This window comes from Pantherophis guttatus, chromosome 3, assembly GCF_059756535.1.
Source record: "Pantherophis guttatus breed Tessera chromosome 3, ASM5975653v1, whole genome shotgun sequence".
Lineage (NCBI taxonomy): Eukaryota > Metazoa > Chordata > Lepidosauria > Squamata > Colubridae > Pantherophis > Pantherophis guttatus.
This window is the reverse complement of record NC_142065.1, coordinates 187,908,565-187,929,400: the sequence shown is the minus strand read 5'-3', so window position 1 is coordinate 187,929,400 and position 20,836 is coordinate 187,908,565. Positions and strand designations below refer to the sequence as shown.

Genomic DNA, 20,836 nt, shown 5'->3' with positions numbered 1-20,836 from the left:
GTACAGAATTCAAGAATTCAGTAAACTGATTTAAAACAGTTTAATATTTGTGGAAGACAAAACTGTAATGTGAGTCAAAGAGCATAACATTCATTCATCAAGTCTGAACAGAATCCAGCAAGAACGATTCCAATCAATTTTACCAACAGTGACATAGCCCCTGTATGTTTTTGATACAAAAATTGTGTGTTTTTGATAATTCGTCAGGGATACCAGCAGGAAAATTGATGTAAAACATTAAAATGAGAATTTCCATATCCCAGCCCCTTACAGTGTAGTGATCTCTACATTTTACCGCACACATTTTAATTCCTTCCTCCACAGGAAAGACAATGGTGAGAAGAAACTTTCTAACTGTCCAGGTTTAATTTGATACTAAGATTTATAAGTTATATATTGGCTTCTGGAAAGAGTAGAATTGCTGAAGGATTTGTACACCATTAATAACTTCTCCTCTGTTAGATTATCTGACTAGAGGAATTTAAATATACAGTAGTCATGTGCAATATACAAATTTTTAGAGCATTACATTATATATATTTATATATTTATAAGCTATATTTTACAAAATGATACACCATTCTCTCCCCTCCCCACCCCATACTGCATTTTACACTGACAAGTAAACCTGCCTAGAACCTGAAAAATATTGTTAAACAAATAAATATACATGAATCAAGGTGTTTACACACCCAAGTACACATACATCGGCATATATATACACACACATACAAATGCAACATACACACAGAAACAACCACCCCACAATGGCATAAACCTGAAGGTCTTCAGACCTTTTTATTTTATTTTTAAAATGTGCATGAAACTAGAAAAGTTGGTATGCCATGATGTGCTGTATCAACAAATGTTAGGAGTGCCTTAACCTTGGTAGGATACTTTTAGTGATCACAGATAAATGTAATTTTTGGATATAGAGACCTACAAATATTCTTCCCGTGTGAATTTGGCAGTTGTGATTTCCGGTAGTGCTTTTATGTGGTCCCCAAGGCTTTCAGTGGCAAGTATAGAATGAGAGATGGAGAAAGGCTATTTCTGGGGTGACATTTGGTTATTTTAAAAAATCCACACAATTTCCTGACATCAGCAGATATCCAAGATGGTGGAGATTCTGTTTTGAAGGATTGCAGCCATGTAGAATTTGGAGCCTGCTCAGCGGGATTTCCATTTTGTTCAGTGAAGTTGTATAGGATGTGAACTGGAGCCTATAACAAATGCAAAAGGACTGGATCATGTCATTTGTATGGTTACATACAGTACATGTAAGCCTTGACCTACAACCATTTGTTTAGCAACCGCTCAAAATGACAGCAGCACTGAAAAAAGTGACTGACTGGTTTTCGAATTTATGACTGTTGTAGCATCCCCAGAGTCACATTATCAAAATTGGAGTACCTGGCAACCAATACTCCTTTATTTATGATGGTTGCAGTGTCCCAGAGTCATGGGAGTGCCATTTGCGACTTTCCCAGCTGGCTCCTATCAAGCATAGTCAATAGGGGAAGCCAGATTCACTTAACTTCTGCATGATTCACTTAACGTCTGCATCCTTCACTTAACAACTGCAGGCAAAAGTTATAAAATTGGGCGTGATTCACTTAACAATAGCCTTGCTTAGCAACAGAAATTCTGACCCCAATTATGCTTGTAAGTTGAGGATCATCTATACTTTGACTTACTTATAACCTACCAGCTCATGTCCCACCCTGAACTCTTTCTCCTTCTGCAAGTACAAGTGGGCCTCGACTTATGACCACAACTGAGCCCAACATGTCTGTTGTTAAGTGAGTCATTTGTTAAATGAATTTTGCCCCATTTTACGACCTTTCTTGCCACAATTATTAAGTGAATCATTGCAGTTGTTACATTAGTAACGTAGTTGTTAAGTGAATCTGGCTTTCCCATTGATTTTGCTCGTCAGAAGGTCGCAAAAGGGGATCACATGATCACAACTCTACATCCATATGCTTCCACCTGTCTTGGTCTGGACAGGCAGCTATCATTGATTTAAATGTAGATATACCAAAACATGGATACAAACTGTGGATTAAGGAATTTCTCCTTGGCCAGAATTAACAATGCACTACACTGGACTTAAATAATCATAACTTGGATGTCCTCTGAACCAGGTTAGTTTTACCTCCTCAGGCTCCTGACGGTTGGATGAAGATTGTGGTTTCCAGAGTCATTTTAAACCCCAAGAAGTGGCACATAAATTAAATAAATAAATGCAGCCCAGGTGAGGATCTCATTGGAAAATGTCATCACTGGTGGATATAATCAATCTTTTTGCTTATCTCTTCCACTTTTTTTTTTTTTTTTTGGCCTATTGGTAATTTCCAGGATCAGAGGGAACATATCTGTGGGCTTCCCAAAGACATCTGGCTGATTAGAACAGGAAGTCAGATGTTGAATTTTGATATATGTGGGACCTTACGCCAGTAGTGGGTTGCTCCCGGTTGCTCTCGGCAGGAGGCCCCGCCCACTGCCCCGGATGTCATCATCGGCGATCTGCGCATGCGCAGAAGCAAGGCACGCGCATGAGCAAAGCCACAGCGTGCGCATGATTCCATTCCAAACTAATAGTAAAAGTAAATAGAACCCACCCCTGCCTTACACCCACTAAAGACTAAATTATGGCCAATGGTAAAGATATTATAACATCTTCTTCTGTCAAATAAAATCAACACTTGAGGATCCTAAACACATTTATTTGACAATGCAGACAGGAATGCTATCTGCCCTTAGCCAGGGCAATTAAACATGGAACCTCTGTGTAAGAAACAGAATGAACCTCTGGAAATGCAGGGGAAGGTTTTTTTTTGAGCTGGAAGGCCTGCATTGAAACCTTTATGTGATGGTGGTCCCCAAGGAATATTTTGGAACCTCATAATCTGAAGATGCATGTGGATGCAGTTATTACCCATTTGCTATATCTCACAATCCAAAAAGGACAGCATGGAGCAGCCAAACCTTGGCCAGTAAACCAAAATGACACTGGGAAGTGGGGTAGGAAGTAAAGGGAGGACAGATTTTGGGAGTCAGGAGAATGGTAAGGATTAGATGGGAGAAGGGCGAGAATCTACATCCAGAAAAGCTGTTAGGAAGTTTCAGAAAAAAATTGGCAGAAAAATAAAGTATGCAGACTTACTTTTTTCAGAAAATTTAACAGCTTGGACCTTTAAAGAGGTATCCGTTCTTTGGGCAGTGTCCTGGCCGACCCATCTGGCTGTAGAGATCCATTCTCTGCTGCATGCTGTAAAGTCAAAACTGAACTGAGATTACAAAAGGAACAATCCAATTTCCGTCTGTTGTACAATATGCTACCGGTTTGCCCGAACTGGGGCGAACCGGTAGCATCCCACCACTGGTCTCCAATCTTGGCAACTTTCAGACTTGTGGACTTCAACTCCCAGAGTTCCTCAGCCAGCAAATTCTGGGAATTGAGGTCCACAAGTCTAAAAGTTGCCAAGGTTGAAGACTCCTGTTCTAAAAACCTTGAAGTTTGTTCTCTAGTCACCCCTTTTTTTTCACCTCAGCCTTGTCTATTCATTGTCTCCAGGTCAAGCACACACTCCATCACCAATGATTCTGGGTTTAGGACTTCTTGGATGACCTTCTCCTGTTATGTCATCATCCTTTTCTTCATTGCTATGCAATTCTTCAGTTCTCAAATTTTCCTGGCTTTTTCTGAATTTCTTTTTCCTACTCTACCTGCTCTATTCTCTGGAATTTATTCCCTTTGTCCCTACCACACTCTCTCAAAAACTTGGATGATTCTTCAGCACAGCCAAATTAATGGGACTAGCATCACCGTGGATACCATGCAGGGACAAATAGCTGGTTCTGATGCAAGTTTCCAATTAACTGAAAATGGAGACCAACGGCCTATATTAGATCTTTTCTCCAAAAATTGACTTACTGAACATAGACAGTAGGCCCTCATGTGTTGTGTGTAGCCAGGCATTGTGGTTTATAAATAATCAATAATAAGTTATTGAATTTATACCATGTTGAACCATGGTTTGTTTCAAATACTGTTACTGAATAATCTTATGATTGGATTAGTCAAAATATATATTATAACATTTCAGATTAGTCAAAATAAATATTACAGATTAGTCAAAATAAATATTATAACATTGCAGCTCTATAGTAATTTGCAAATCTAGCTGACTTTCTTTCCTTTGATTTCATGCTAATTTATTGTTCTGAACCAGAGAATAACTCCATGGAGAAAGCCTTATGTGACTACTTCACACACACAGGCCATGATCCCCTCTGCACTCAATGGAAATCTGCATTTGTGAGTTTGCCCTTTAGGAATGATACTCCCCAAAGACCACAAAGAGCTGCAGATAAAGGGGGGAAATTGGCAAAAATCAGACTCCTTGCAAAAAAAAAAAGAGTCAATTAGGCGGCATGGTAACATTTTAAGAAAACTTCTCTACCAACTAGGAAAACATAAAAGAATTATTCTATCCACAGTTATCTGATGTGTTTTGATACTTTTAGCCACTGGCAAATTATTGCAAGGCATCCTATTAGCAATGAGCATTGGCTTCTTGTCCTATTCATCATTGCGATTCATACAAGGAGTTCTTGTTTTGCCTTGCCTTGATGGGGATTAGCTAGGGCCGTGATAGTGAATTTATGGCACGCGTGCCACAGGTAGCACGAAGAACCCTCTCTGTGGGCACGCCAGCCGTCGCCCCAGCCCAGCTCCACCGTTCATGCACGTGCACCTCCCACTGGCCAGCTGGTCTTCGGGTCTCTGCCACGATGCCTGGGGGGCAGGGTGCATGGAGGGGACAGGTGCACGGGGAGGGGTGCATGCATGAGGGGGTGCAGGTTGGTGCAGGAGGCTTTCCATGCCCAAAACAGGGTGTGGGCGGTCTTGCACGGTGCCCCTGCACCCCGTTTTCCAGATTGGTGCAGGAGGCTTTCCAGGCCCAAAATGGGGCGCATGTGTGTGGGGCACTCGCATTGCATTTTGGGAGTTCCGGCACATGCACATGCATTTGCATGCGCAGGTACACGCTTTGGGCCCTTGGCACCAAAAAGGATAACCATCACTGACCTAGGGTAATAGGTGGTGTAGTTCATGAAGAGCTGAGTGCCGGCTGGATAGTATGCTGTGGATGGCTGGAGGGTTCGTGGATTGAGGAATAGGGATGGCTGGTAGAGGGCTGCTTCTGTTGGAATTATTGCAGTGTGTGTTGGAAAAGAATATGAAGGTGGAGAAATACCTAAGAACAGGAAAAGATACAAGGACCATCAGTCACAATATTCCCTGCAAACAGAGAGCAAAGTTTTAGCACACTAGCTAAAACTTAGGCAGTATTCTTGAACATCACCTGCAATTCATGAGATCAATTTATGTGGATTTTTCTTCAATTCCAGCAGAAATATATATCTGTTTTGTCTTGTACTTGCATTTTTAAGGAAAGCTTGACTAAGTGACACATGATGAATGTTTTTTTCACCTTTTGAAAGAAATTACTGAATCACACCGAACTCTTCAGACAAAGAGTTAATTAAAGAGTTAGTGATTAAAAATGGAACCTTACTCTAAACATTTGCAAGTGGCATGCTTCACTTTTTCTGTTAAATTCTCTATGCACTTTCATTCATTAAGATAGCTGATTTGTGTGTGATCTTAAATTTTATTATAGGTGTAATATAACACGCTTGAATAAAATGCAAGCCGTAGTTAGAATATCAGTGCACTTTCAGAAGTGTGTGAATTCTATTTGTTCAAAAGTATATTTAATTTAACATTTCGTGTCAGCCAAATGTTTAGGAAGTTCAGAAGGAGAATTTGTGAACATAAGTTTACTGTTCTTTGTTGGTCCCTAGTTGGCATCTAGGAGAAAATCAGCTCCAAATTTAGAAGGTGCATATAAATTATCAAGGACTATATCTACTGACAAATTTATTTTCCGTAAATCTGTCCTATTCTTTTAAAGCCATTGAAAGGTCAAACTACATGTTACATTAATGACACACTGCAAAACTCTTTATTTTTCAGGGGAGAGACAAACTAAACTTGGGGAAAAGTAGAATTTTTTTTTTCTCCCACTACAATGCTTCTGAAAAAATAACCATGTCTGTGCTGCCAATCACAGATCTTTTATTACAGTTACAATAATTGTTTATAAAGAATTACAGTAATTCTTTATAAGAAGCTGAATAACTAGGAAGGACAAACCATCTCTACTTGGTTGTTGTTTTTCTAATCTGGTTTCAGGTTCACCTTTTTTAAAACAGCTCAACTGTATTCTGTTGTTCAGTTCTGTAGGATCTCAGTTTCCACCATTACAAGGAGCTAAATTATGCTATTTATAATCAACAGTGAACTTAAGTAGCTAAACTGCAAATAGTTTATTCTAAAAAATCATCGACACCTGCCCAGTGCAAATTAGGCACCCAGGAATGGGGGGGAAAGTGTGTATGTCAGCAGAAAAGCAAGAGTAGGGAAGACAATTCCTTTGTGAATCACAGTAGTCCACAACCCAAGGAGAACAACCATAAAGTCTGCAACTGATTTCAAGGGGGAAAGTTTCCACTCTAGAGCCCCATATGCTGAACCTTTCCAAGAGAGGGGCATAAGAGTCAAGAGAAGGAGCTCCAGCACCTACCAGCGTACAGCACAGAATAGCACCAAGACCCAAGCAAGACTTACATGGTAACTTACATGGTGGTGGGGATAAGCCATTTCGATTTAAAGTGCCCCCCATTAATACAAAGTTCATCTCCTCAGCAGAACATTGAAAGACTTCCACATATCTGTCCTTCATGGTTTTTTTATGGCACTTCTGAGCTGCTAAGAAGGCGCGATCAGAAGACTTCATTTGGATGAAGGCATCTCCCGAGGGTCGACCCTAAGGACAAAAACATGAAGAACCGGAGCACCACAGCAAAACCACTCGCTCAGCATATAAGTATAACATTACCTTAAAAAAACAGTCATCTTAAGTTGGAAGACTGATTTTTGTGTGGGTCCACTCTACATTGCTGCATATGTAGTATTGAATTCCTAAAAGGTATGAGTTTTTCAAAGGATTGGGGTCATTGTAGCTTTTTTTTTTTTTTAAGATTGCTTTAAAAGTATAGACCAGGGGTGAAATCCAGCAGGTTCTGACAGGTTGTGGAGAACCTGTAGCGGAAATTTTGAGTAGTTCGGAGAACCGGCAAATACCACCTCTGCTGGCCTCAGAGTGGGGTGGGAATGGAGATTTTGCAATATCCTTTCCCTGCCACGCCCACCAAGCCACACCACACCCACAGAACCGGTAGTAAAAAAATTGGGATTTCACCACTAGTATAGACTAAATATTTCTATTGTAATGATATGACGTTACATAATAAGGAATGTCTGTAACAGTATATGGGCAAATCCTTGAGAAGCAGGGCAACGAAGCTGTCCATGGAACAGTCAGGTAAGAGAGCTTCTGCATAATGGATGGATAATGGATGGAGCTGTATAATGGATGGAGCAAGAAGCTTGGAAGGGACCCTCCATAACTTCCCAGGCTGTAAAGCGGATGGTGGGAGATTTGTACTTTCAGATTTGCAAGAATCTGTTAATGTAGCCTTGCAATAAAGTAGAATTCATTTATTTGTCTAGTTCAGGGGTCGGCAACCTTAAACACTCAAAGAGCCACAAAGATCCTAACCTGAAGCCCCCCATTCAATTCTGGAGCCGACCAGAAGTCCAGTTCCCCCCCCATAGAATCTCCTCCTAGTGCAGTATCCTTTTTCCTCTACCTGTCCTAACCGAAAGCCCTATCAATTGTGGAGCCAACCGGTGACAGGGAGCCACAGCAGAGGGATGAAAGAGCCACATGCGGCTCCAGAGCCGCAGGTTGCTGACCCCTGGTCTAGTTGCATATCTTGTCTGATGTACTTGGTAAGGCTGACGGTGTGTTTTAAAGTATAATTTTTAAAATTGGTCTTTAGGACCTAGTTTTTGAAGGAGAATTTTCCAATCCATTTATTTTTGTGAAAAACACACATCAGGGAATAACAATAACTGTATAAACTGAAGTGTGGCATGAAAATGTCATTTCTAGACCAAATAATAGTTTCTAACTCACACACTAATGCAATTGGGAGCTATTTATTGCTGATGAAAATGTTGGGCCAGTGAGTTATGCCCCAACAGAGAGGATTGTATTCATTGAGATGCAGTGTTAAACAATGGTTTAATGTAATATCAACAAGCCCTGAGTTTCTACCTTCTCATCCTCTGCCAGCATAGTTGCAGATAAATGATGATAAAAATATTGATATTTTAAATAGGAGTTGTTAAGACAAATGATTTTCACGCTGTAGTTTATAAGGTTGAATTATTTGTCTAATAAGCTGGACTGCAGTTTGTTTCCAACACAAAATCAAACTGCAGCTAGTTTAAAGTAGAATCAAAATATCTCGGCATTTCTTTCTCTCTATTACAATAGACCAGGGAAGGGGGAAGAGAAAGAGGCTTGCCCATATTTGGTTAAACCAATGTTTTAACAACTTTAGCCTGTGTGAACTTTAACTCCCAGAATTCCTGGGAGCTGAAATCCATACATCTTAAAGTTGCCAAGATTGAGTAACGGAGACACCCAGATTGGGTGTCCATAAGCCCCCATCTTATTTTCATTTCATAAAAGTATATAAATTATCTTATTATGAAGTGGATAGATACTGGATTTATCTTGCCTTTATGGACTTAGAGAGTGCAATTGGCCCAAAGTTATCCAGTAAGGTTCTGGGACTGAGGGTGGAGTAGAGCCTGGGTTATTTTGATTCTAGTCCAATATGTTGACACTACACCATACCAGCTTTCAGGGAATGTAGGTAGGTAGGTAGGTAGGTAGGTAGGTAGGCAGGCAGGAAGGAAGGAAGGAAGGGAGAGAGGGAGAGCGGGAGGGAGGGAGGGATAGAAAACAGACATCAGCCTTTGGGCCTGGAAAATTGTGATGTGATCATTCTACATGATAGGTGCTGCTGCAGAAAAGATTGTCCATGTGTCACCACCAAGCAACATTCTACAAATGGCATGTTGAAGGGTTTTTTTTTGGTATCTGGGATACTGAGCCATTTGGTATGAAGTACAACTCCAATAGACAGTTCATGCCAGACAATATATAAGGACAGTGACATAGCAATAAACTGCTGCACACAATCTTGTTTGGGAAAGGTGCAAGTAAAAATGAAAGAGGAAAGCCAGAAAGGCCTTTTAATAGCTAAGATAAATACAGCAGCAGTCTCTTCTCTGATGGTTTTCATTATTGCAGTTTCCCCAATTGCTAGCAGGTATAAATGTAACCCAGTAGTTCGGTTACGCTGTCTGAGGCCATAATTTGCTAGAGCCATAGATTTCTTGTAGCGGAGAACTCATTTATTTCTGCTTGAAAGTGAGAGTACTTAAAAAGCTGTTTCCAGAGAAACAGGAATAAGCATCACTATTTGTTCTGGGTAAGGGTGGGTGGGTTCAAACTATAGGATTAAAAAGCTTCCCATTAGGCTCTTTTAAATGTTATCAATGTGCCATTTTTTTTATTGAAGAGATGGAAACAGATGAAAAAATAAAAAGAGGAGTGGGTTAAATTTAAAAGAAATGATATTCAAATAGAATATTAAGAGGGATTTATTGATGGTACGAGCGGTTTCACAGTTGCAATGCTTGGCCAGAATTTCAGTGGATTTCCCCATACTGCAGACCTTCAAAGGGCAACTGGCTGGCCAACTACTGCGGAGAGTTTAATGGATTCCTACACTGAGGATATGATTGGACTAAATTACCTTGCAATTCATTCATTTATAACTGCATGAAATAACCCGTTATTACTGTCTGTATATTACATGGATACATATGCTCTGACAGCATGCTATTCTTGTTCAACGTTGGCAATATTTTATAGAGCGGAAAAAAGAATAAGAAATAGTGAGTAAAAGATGAAAGAAAATCAAATCTACCTAAATATAAGTTTTACACACCATGCTTAATTTTCCATACTTTTTAAAGTATGCTAACAATCTTTGCCTCCACTATATCCACATGCTACTTGAAACCTTGTCTTTTATCTTTTTAATCTTTTCATATCTCTGTTTCTGAGGTTGCCATCTATTTCAAATCATGAATGGTCTTTTCCTTCCTTTCAGTGCATTTTTTCATATTTTGTTTTCATACATTTGTTTCACAATTCAATCCTCATTCACTCTCTCTGTTGACCAAATCACCTCAACATATTTCTTTCTTGCATACTGATCATTCTGTCAACATTCACTTGGCATCCCCTCATACTTGACTGACCATCCATTCATCCATCTCTTGTTTTACCAAGCACACTTAAGCACTAATTTCTACTACATTAAACTTACTTTTATGTTTCTTAACCTATAATATTTTTATTGGAAAACAAATCAGCATTATGGATTTATCATCTAAGATAATTCTTGCTGTACTAAAGTAAGTAAAGCCTAGTTCACTGTCTCACATCAGGGCAGAGGTATCATCTGGACTGTCAATGACATATGTTACCTTCATTCAAGTGCCACTGAAGTCATGAACTTTTTTGTCCTCCTGGGACTATACACATATTTTTTCTAAGTTGAAGTTGGGAGGAATCTTTAACTGCTAGGCAAGGCTCCATACAAGAGGAAGAAGTATTCTTTTCTATTTCGTATTTGTTTTTCTCCAATGCTGGCTTTCAACTTACTTTGCAACCTTATGGTTATGACTATGAAGTCCTGGTGTGGTGGTAGGCATAGCCTAAGCCAGATGTGGGCAATTCCTTATCCGTAAGGGATGCATATGAAGTTAGGAGAAGTGTAAATAATATATGGCATCCCAGATATTGCTATACTCCTCTTAGCACTTCTTGCTGGGTTGCTGGAAATTGTAGTATGGAAACATCTGAGTGCCATCCTTATTCTAGAAAGTTCACATATACCCTGCTTCTACCTTTCTTGCAGCAATCTTTCTTGCAGATTTCTTGATGCTTTCTGAACTTGGTTGTTGTTTTCAGATGTTTCATTACCCAACTAGGATGATGTTACCTAGTGGGGTAATGAAATGTCTGTAAGAAAATAACCAAGCTCAGAGAGCACCAAGAATTCCACATTCAACCCTGAGCTGCATATATTCTCTCTGCTTTGCAACGGGCAAAATGATGGCTTTCCTTCTATCTCACCTTCTGTGTGTCACGCACTCTCTGATTACCACTATTTTGGTCATAGATTTCCCATAGAAAGGACAATTTCCCAAAGAGGCAAATTCTGAAAGGGCCAATGCTGTGCAGAAACTAAAGTGTTCTGTATTGGCATGTATGCCTCATTATTGCTGCTGGGCCTTTTAGGAAGCCAGTCTTTTCTTTTAGGCCAAACAACTATAAAGCCTTCACTCCATGCAGGAGTCACTCTTGCTTCCTTACTTTTATTTCTGAGCCTTTGAGAAATGTCTGGCCTTACCACTGGGCAAAATGAAGACTCAAAGTCCTATTCATTGTTTCAGGAGCAACCACTTCAGGGGTGGGCTTCAAAAATTTTAGCAAGGAGTTCTCTGCCTGGTTGCTGGGTGGGCGTGGCCATGGTGGACATGGCCTAGTTGACCTCCTGCGCCATGGTGCGGGGGGGGGGGTTTGCCCTCCCCAGGCTCCGGAGTGTTTTCTTGAGCCTCCGGGAGAGCAAAAATGGTCTCCCCAGGCTCCAGAGGCCATCTGGAGGCCAGAAAGCCTGTTTCTGGCCTTCCCAAACTTCTGGTAGGCCCATTTTTCACCCTCCCTGAGTCTCTGTGTGCGCCTTCTACTTACCTGCATCCAAAAAGGGCCATGTGGGGACTCCTGGGAGGGGCAGGGTGGGGTGGGTGAGGCCAGCCAGGAATGGAATTTGGGAGTTCTCCGAACTGCACAGAATCTTAGCTAGAGGTTCTCCCAAATCCCTGCGAATCCCCTGCAGCCCACCCCTGAACCACTTCCTTGTGAGTACATTCTTGTTAATATTCTTCACTAACCTGGTGATTTAATACCATGTGAACCCCATGAGTTCTAATATCTCCAGAAAACTCTCCCAGGAATCCCAAAATGTCCTCTATAGTGGCAGCATATGGAAGACCACGCAGACGAACACAGTCCCGGACAGTGGTGGGAGGCACAAACTGCTGAGGTAGCACAGGAAGAATAGGAGGAGTTGGGAGAGGGATGAGAGGAGCAGAGGAATACCTGTTCAGGACCTGCAAGCAAAAAATAATAAACATGTTTAGAAACAGGAAACATACCAAATGACTAGTGTAAGCTCTAAAGTCAGCTTAATGCATTCGAAAACAAAGACTCCCCACCGAGAAAAAGAGAAAATATTAGACACCCCATGTGCACAATCTGGCTTTTCTTGTTTTGAAGCCTAACCCTTAGCACGATGGCCTTCACCACTTCAAAAAATATTAAATGTAGCCCTTCATGACTAAAAGACCACACATGCCTAATCTACACCGACAGGCAGCAAATCTCTAAAATTTGGGATAGATTTCTCATGCTTTTTCAAAAAAAAAAAAAATGCTAGAGATTAGATATGGGAATACCTCAACTAACAGCTGCTTTCCAATTAACTGGGTAAACTTGTTTTTTTTAAGGTAAATTTTATATTGTCTTTCATCCACACCCTCCTTGCCCTAACATTGAGATGGTCTGCTAATCATTTTTCAAGGACATTATTGCCACAACAAAGTCTCTACCTCAGTGCCTGCCACCAATGAAGGTGGGATGAAAGCCATCTAGTAGGAAAATGATTTCTCCTATCAGAAAACACAATACGACTTTCTGTGTGAACATTCTGATGTATCAGGACTGAGTCACGGCAGTTCTATTCCTCTCACCTGGCCAGTGGGCCTGCCTTGAACCATTGCAGGCTTATAATTAGTTTCTTTAATTTTGGAGGCCAAAATCTTAAAAAAAATATTTTCCCTAGTTCAGATTATCTTCAGAAGTATAGTAGCCACCAAATTATATCTGGTATCAGAGATAATATATAGTCTGTATACAGACTACCGTATTTCTTGGACTATAAGACACACTGGAGTATATGATGCACCAAGCTTTTGAAGAGGAAAACAAGAAAAAAATAGTTTTTGGCCTCTGCACGTCCAGTTTTTGCCCTCCCCAGCCCCCAGGACCACTGTACATACCTCTCAAACCCACTGCACATCCTGTTTTTGTGAAAAACTGGCCCATTTTTGCAAACAATGATCCCGTTTTTGGCTTCCTGAACCCCCATGTGTCCCGTTTTTGCCCTCCCCAGTCCCCAGGAGCACTCTTCAGGCCTTCCAAACCCTCTGCGCATCCTGTTTTTGCAAAACGACATGTACGGGGGGGGGGGTGTTCAAGAGGCCAAAAATGGCCGCATTCAGTCTATAAGACGCACCGATATTTCTACCCTCTTTTAGGGGGGAAAAAGTGCATCTTATACTCCAAAAAGTACAGTATATACAGACGATACTTAAAGCAAAGGACTATGACTCAGCAACTACAGCCAGTCAATCACACAACCCGAAATCAGACCAGGACTCAGCAAGGTATTTAAAGTCTAGTGATCCCCCAGACAAGCACAATCCAAAACGCACCGAAGATGTCTCCTCGAATGGGGATGAAATGTTTGCAACCAAATTGCTTAGGTCGGAGTTCAAACCAATAACATAACTACCAACCCAAGCTACTACTATTCAAAGACATTTCAAATAATATATAGCATTTATCCTCCTTGAATTTGTTTAGTCTTCCATTAAACACATTCAAATTGGTGATTGCTTTATCTTGCAGTTGTGAATTCCATAGTTATCTTGAATTAGCATCTCACACCATAATATCAGAGAATACTGGTTCTCACCTGCTGTACCTCGGCAGCTGTACTCCTGAAAAGTTCTATATACCTTTTCCCCAACAAGTCCTTATGCTTTTTTAGTGCGTTTTGTGCATATTCCTCACAAGCAAACAACACAAATGCATCTCCCGTTGGCCTGTTGTCAGGGTAAGTCACAAAAAGGATGCCTTCTTTTCCACCTGTCACAGGACAGTGTTGACCAAAAAATGCTAACACTTCTTCTGATGTTACATTGAATGGGAGACCCCGCATCCGAACAATCACTTGGTTTTCTTTAGATAGGAACTGGGCTACTTCATTGGATGTACCTTGAAGAACAACAAGAAAAAACATTTAGAAGGCTAGGTACCCATCCACAACCCAGAATTATGAAGAAAGAAAATAGATCTAATGCAGTGTTTGGCGGTTTTAAAATGTGTGAACCTCAATTCCCAGAATTTCCCAGCCAGCATGTTTGAAAAACACTGGACTAGTTGTATAGCAATTTATGCATAGGGTGGCAACCTTCTTAGGTAATAAACACAATGTGGAATTTTTTTTTAGTAGCATGGGAATGACACACACACACACACACACACACACACACACTGTGAACTACACTATTGTACAGAAACTCTATTCCAATGGCTCCTGGACTAGAAACTAAAAATTAAACTACTATAGGGTTTACAGCTTCCACACCCTAGTAGAGCAGGTTCTGTATCCTCTAACCATATGGTAAGCCCTACTGTTACCACCCATTGTAACTCTTGTCCAGATACAATATGGAGCATATTTTGTAAACCAGTAGTTTGTAGTACTATATGTTGCGTGATCCCAGCAGTTGATTTATTCAAGAAATCATGGGCCAGAAATCATGACTTACTGTATTTGGATCAGGCTGGTTCTCTTAAACATTGAGGAGGTTTCAAGAAAGTGCCTTCACCTTACTATCATATCTTGGGAGCATCATCTGTATGGTTTAATTAAACATTGCAATTGGGAATATCTGTGGATAATTGGACCATCATTGTTTCTTGCGCTGTACCTCTAATCTTGTTTCATATGCTGTGTGTGTGTGTGTCTGTGTGTGTGAGCGCCTTCAAGTCAGCATTGACTCTTGGCGATGGCCTGGACAAGTCTTTGCAGTTTTCTTGGCAATATTTCAGAAATGGCTTGCCATTGCTTTCTTCCTTGGACTGAGAGAGAGCGCCTGGCACAAAATCATCTAGCTGCTTTTGTGCCTAAGACAGGACTAGAACTCACAGTCTCCCGGTTTCTAGCCTGGTGCTTTTAATCATGGCACCAAACTGGCTTTCAACCTGCATTATGCTAGATCAGGGGTCTGCAATCTTAAACACTCAAAGAGCCATTTGGATTCGTTTCCCACAGAAAAGAAAACACCGGGAGCCACAAAATCCTTCCCGTGCCTGGCTATTTCTTGAGCAGCCACAAAACTAGCATATGTAGTTGAATTAAACATTCTGTTTTCTTCTGAAACTTTTCTTTTCTTGGATTTATCCATGGTTGGCTTACCAGGGGTTGAAAAGCTCAATAAATCACATGCTGGTGGTTGTCGCATATTGGTGGTTGTGATATTTTGAGTGACAGGGAACCGCAGCAGAGGAGTGAAAGAACCACATGCGGCTCCAGAGCCGCAGGTTGCTGACCCCTATGCTAGATAATACATTAAGATCTTCCCATTTTAAAAGTTGTACTGCTGAATTAATAAAAATTAATATTTTTATTGTTGTTTTAGATCAATGGCCAATGCAAATTATTTTCCTTCTTCAATCTACAAAGAAATTGTACTTATCCAATTCTTGCCCTAAAATTACCTGAAGACCTTAATGGCAGTTAACACAGTTATGTAGCCAGAGATCTAAAATTCCTGGCTAATTCAATCAATTTCTTTAACTTAACAGAAAGGAAGGTTTTTCTATTTAGGACTAGCTTTCCTTAACCTGGATATTCTGAACATGGCTACTGCTGAAAATTCTTCTAGTTGAGGACCACAAATGTGGAGAGAATGCAATCATAGAAAGCTGATTTAAAATGTTAATTTAGGTTATAGGAAAAGAAAGTTTACCTCCAGCAATTTTGAGGAAGTCCTCACCTGTTGCTTTGTATACCTGGAGATAAGAAAAGAAAAGTATAATTAAACTCAGGCAAACCTTCCACTATTTCACCCAAATATACCATTCAGAACTTGACCAACGCACCTCTATATACCGGTTCCCCATGTGATGCTTGTGTCTTTGCAATGCCAATTCTCTGTGTTCTTCACTTACAAACCTGACAAGAGCTTCTCCATTTCTTCTGCCCTGGGCATTGAGACAAAGTGCAGCCCCTCCTCTGAAGAGAGAGGAAGAAAAGGTTACAAAAAAAGAAGAAAGAAATTTAAGTAGATGTTCCTTTTCATAAAAGCTGTATTTATGTGGAAAGGAAAAAAAGTGATTCCAGTTATTTTTGGATGTATTCCTTTAAAAAATTACAATTCCATTAATTCTACAATGTGAATTTTAGCCCAAAATTCACTTCCAAAGTTTAGGTGGCTCAGTGGCTAAGACATTGAGCTTGTCAATCAGAAAGGTCGGCAGTTCGGCAGTTCGAATCCCTAGTACAGATCTCCTGCGTGAGCAGGGGGTTGGGCTAGATGACCTCCAAGGTTCCTTCCAGTTCTGTTACTGTAAAAAGGGTTTTAAAATAAATATGAGCAACACTTTATTTGGTTAAAAGATTTGTGGAAAATCACCTCACCACGGACTTCTGGTATTTAGTGGCATCATTTGTATCTACAATCCCAGTGTCATCAGTGTGGTAATTTCAAAGGTGTTTTTTCAAAAGGCAACAGGACTGTTTTTGGGAGGAGAAGGAGGAGGAGGAGGAGGAGGAGGAGGAGGAGGAGGAGGAGGAGGGAAAGGGAAAGGGAAGAAGAAGAGGAAGAAGAGGAAGAAGAAGAAGAAGAAGAAGAAGAAGAAGAAGAAGAAGAAGAAGAAGAAGAGGAGGAGGAGGAGGAGGAGGAGGAGGAGGAGGAGGAGGAGGAGGAGGAAGAAGAAGAAGACATTTTGCTTCTCATCCAAGAAGTTTTATCAGTTGTGACTGAATGGTGGGGGGATGGAAGGATAGGTACTGAAAGGATGGTGAGGTGGGAATAAAATGATTGTATTTCTTTGCAGTCATAGACATCAGTGTGGTAGTTATGCCATTTCTCTGGACTGTTCTATGACTTAAATGACAAAGCAGATAACTTTATTTTTTTCTTGAACAGTGGATGCTTTTTGAATGAACTCAGGATTCTCAAGCAGAGTGTTAAAAAAAAAAAGAAATCACTTCTCACTCTCCAATCTTAATTAAAGAAGATGAAGCTGAGGCAACCCCTGCCTCCCGCTTTGGAAATCCCTATATTAACTCTAAAAGTTATATTAATTCCCGAGACCCCAAATTTGGTGTCTATTCTTGAATTGCTTTCAACTTTAAAAGCCATTTTTTAATCACTTAAATAATTATAGAATTACAGGGTTTTAGTATTTAAAAAATTCTGCAGAGGTTGTGAAAGCATCTGCTGAAGCATAATACACTTCACTTATACTTAATAAAAATGTATATAAAAAGAAAAGGAGTTAAGAAGCAGCTCTCCAGGAAACATTTATGTTTAAGTGGAGTGGGTTGTATTATTGTTCACTTTGGTTTGGCCTTCTGTACTTTTTGACTCCTTCCTTTTTATATTTTTTAAATCTTCTTATTAGCTGCCTTCATTAAAGTTGGAACATAAAATCATAGTAGAAAAAAGTAGCAACTTTGGATAAACATATGAATAGCAAAATTACTTCTTAAGATCAAGAAGGAGCTGCGATGGCATAGTGGTGAGAATGCAGTATTGCAGGCTAACTCTGCTCACAGCCAGGAGTTCAATCCTGACCAGATGAAGGTTGACTCAGCCTTCCTTCCATCCTTCCGAGGTTGGTAAAATGAGGATTCAGATTGTTGGGGGCAATATGCTGACTCAGTAAACTGCTTAGAGAGGGCTGTAAAGCACTGTGAAGCGGTATATAAGTCTAAGTGCTATTGCTATTCTGCTGTAAGATTTGGAGCAGAATGGAGCATTTTTTTTAGAGCAGGATGCTCTTATTCATAAACACCGCTTATAAATTTTGTGCCTTCCAATCAATGTTGACTCTAGGCGACTTTAATGCCATAGGTAAAAAGAAATTTACTTCAGGCCATTTTATCAAATGGGGAAAAACCCATTTCAAACATGCTTTTGCTACATAATTTTCACTTATCTGCATGATTTTTAATCTTAGCACCAGATGACCTTATACACCACTCAAAGAAGACAGATAATCCTTGGTGAAGTGCAAAGCTCTGGACAAATCTAAGATGGCATTCTTCTTTTTTTGTGTCTCCCATTTAATGCAATAGGGGACCAATTGTCATTCTTCTACTATAGGAGTAGGGAGACTGTGCTACAAACCCTAGCATTCCTCATCAGTGTCTACGTGTCTGGAAGACCATAAATTGCCATCTTGAATAGGAATTGGAAAATATACAAACACGTTCATTCATATTGATGTCTGAATACGTTGCCTTTCCCTGAAGCTTAGGGAAAACAACCTTTGGCTTGGCTATCAAGTTCAGTCAATAAGTGGACCTCTGGGGATAATGGAACATATCCAAACATAACAAGTATATCATTTAGATAGTACTAACTTGGCAATATTTAATCCTTTGAAGAACCTGGCAATGTCCTGGTCTGATGACTGCCAAGGTAAGCCTCTGGCTCGGATCACGGTGTTATCATCCACAAGTTCCATCTTGCTGCTGTAGATCAAATATAAGTATAACTTTATTAATATCTTTAATATTTTCATCATCACAAACCACAGCCACAAACAACATTAAGGCTTTTCCATAGCTGTAAATTCTCATCAGAACATTTTTCAGTTAATTAAGTGGAAACTTTAAAATTCACCGCTATTTTTTTTTTTGAAATTAGAGATTCGTCCTCTAGTATGATGTGATTCGCGTGTTTTTCTTTTATAGGAGTGATTTTTATTAAAGGTTTTAAGAGCAAAAATAAGAACTAATAAAAACTAAATTAGAACAGAGAAAATAAAAAAGAAATAACAAAAAAGCTAAAAATGCAATAAGTAAAGAAAATAAGGGGAAAAAAGATATTAAAAAGTAGCTTCCAATATTCTTCACAGTAGTTATAAGTACTGGACAATTACATTTTAATCTCTCTTTCTAAAGTTACATGATGAATTTCTTCATAATTCACTAGTGTTGTTCTGGCTAATTTTATCCATCACCTGTACAGATAAATATAGTCATTTGCAATGTAGTCATTAAACTATTGGGGCTGCACCCTTAAGATGTTCCTATTGTGTCCTGAGGCCAAAGAGACCTTACTTTAAGAACATTCTGTCCAGCCCTGGATGCTTCAGCAAACCAACTTCTCAAAGGTTGAGTTTGTAACGCCTCTACTACCATTCTTGTTGGATAATTTACAGCTACTTTGCCCTCCCAATTTTCTATGTCAGAAAGCAATTTATAATGCCATTCTTTTCTATGAATAGCTCTTATTGGATATATACATGTATGTGCCTATATGTGTATATTTGTATCTATATACACACACACAAAATATATGTATATAATGTTAAAATAAGTTTACACAAACGTCAAAAGCATCAAAACAATATGCTCAAGGTCATTTTATCAGTCAGATGGGCAGCACATTAATTTAATTTTAAAAAATGCACACACAGAAACATATAGGCACAATGATCAGCTTTAAAATTTAAAACATTCCATTCTTGCAGCCCATTCGGTGTATAAAATGCACCCAAATTTTCACCCCCTTTTAGGGGGGAAAAAGGTGCATCTTATACTCCAAAAAATACAGTAGTGGCCTGTACTAATATCAGAGAACCCTGGCAGTGTGGATATGCCCTATGAGAGAGAAACTGAGATTTAATTTCCTATTCGTCTATCTAGCAGGCATTGTCTTTCAGTATAGGTTGTATTTTTCTATGTTTGTAGGGAAAAAAAGGCATACACATTTCCACAGTTATGAGAAAAACCAGCACTTGGGAGTCATTTCCAGTTGGGAATGGCAATTTGAAATTCTGCAGAATGTGAGAGACATTGTCACTTAAAGGCAGCTGCTCATTCGATGTGGGCTGCCAGAAATACTCTCTGGATAAAGGAGAGATTTTGAGATTACCCATATGTACTATGGACAGATGTTTGTGGTGAGCAGATGGCTAAAACTGAGGGTTTTTTTTATAATCTCTTGCGATCAGCTGGGAGTCGCAAGATTCCACCATGCTCTGAATGACTAATGTAGACTTTTTGGGGGATTCAACATTCAACAAACCCCATTTTTAAATCACTTTGGGGCTTTTTATTCTTACTGTTGGTTAAAGATTGAAAAAACCTTCAGGACAGCACGTTATACATTTCACTGGCTTTCTCTTTAGTCTGTTTAGAAAGAAAGAAATGTATATGCCTGCAATTTTGCAATTTTGCTGTATTTTTTGCAACATACAGCAAAAGGGTAATTACAGTGTTGATTTTAAAAAGTTTTTTCAAAGGAGTAAGGGTTCAAATGAATTTGCATTGAAGAAAGGCTTTGAACTTAATTAAAAGGATCCTCTCTCTTACATTACATTTTTATATAGGTAACAGTTCTTCATAACTTCCTAGGATTCTTTCCTGAGAGTCAACATTAATTTTCTATTCTATTTGTTCTATTTGCTTTTGGCCTGGGCTCCAGAAAGATAGACATATCTCAGGAAGGCCTAGTAATATGTTTAATAGTCTTTAAAAAGCTTTTCATATTTTATTTTAAGGTACATACTTACCAGGTTCCACTTTCAAATTTATAGTTCACCCTTTCTGGATCTGAAAACCTGTGGTCTATAAAACAAAGAATAAAATCAATTCCATTTCCAACAATATGGTTGAA

General features: G+C 39.5%; 1 protein-coding gene across 1 annotated transcript in view; it reads right to left on the bottom strand.

Annotated features, from left to right (window-relative positions):
• Window positions 1-1,084: 1,084 nt before the first annotated feature.
• Window positions 1,085-20,836, bottom strand: part of ESRP1 (epithelial splicing regulatory protein 1) — a 39,564-nt gene continuing 19,812 nt past the window's right edge. Inside the window, exons 6-15 of the mRNA XM_087890759.1 lie at window positions 20,733-20,787; window positions 18,574-18,684; window positions 16,083-16,215; window positions 15,950-15,992; window positions 13,888-14,189; window positions 12,023-12,241; window positions 6,716-6,902; window positions 5,099-5,267; window positions 3,170-3,293; window positions 1,085-1,223 (exon numbers count right to left, since the gene is read on the bottom strand). Coding sequence (XP_087746885.1) covers window positions 3,200-3,293; window positions 5,099-5,267; window positions 6,716-6,902; window positions 12,023-12,241; window positions 13,888-14,189; window positions 15,950-15,992; window positions 16,083-16,215; window positions 18,574-18,684; window positions 20,733-20,787 — 1,313 coding nt within the window. The 3' untranslated portion in view covers window positions 1,085-1,223; window positions 3,170-3,199. The remainder of the gene's footprint in view (window positions 1,224-3,169; window positions 3,294-5,098; window positions 5,268-6,715; window positions 6,903-12,022; window positions 12,242-13,887; window positions 14,190-15,949; window positions 15,993-16,082; window positions 16,216-18,573; window positions 18,685-20,732; window positions 20,788-20,836) is intronic.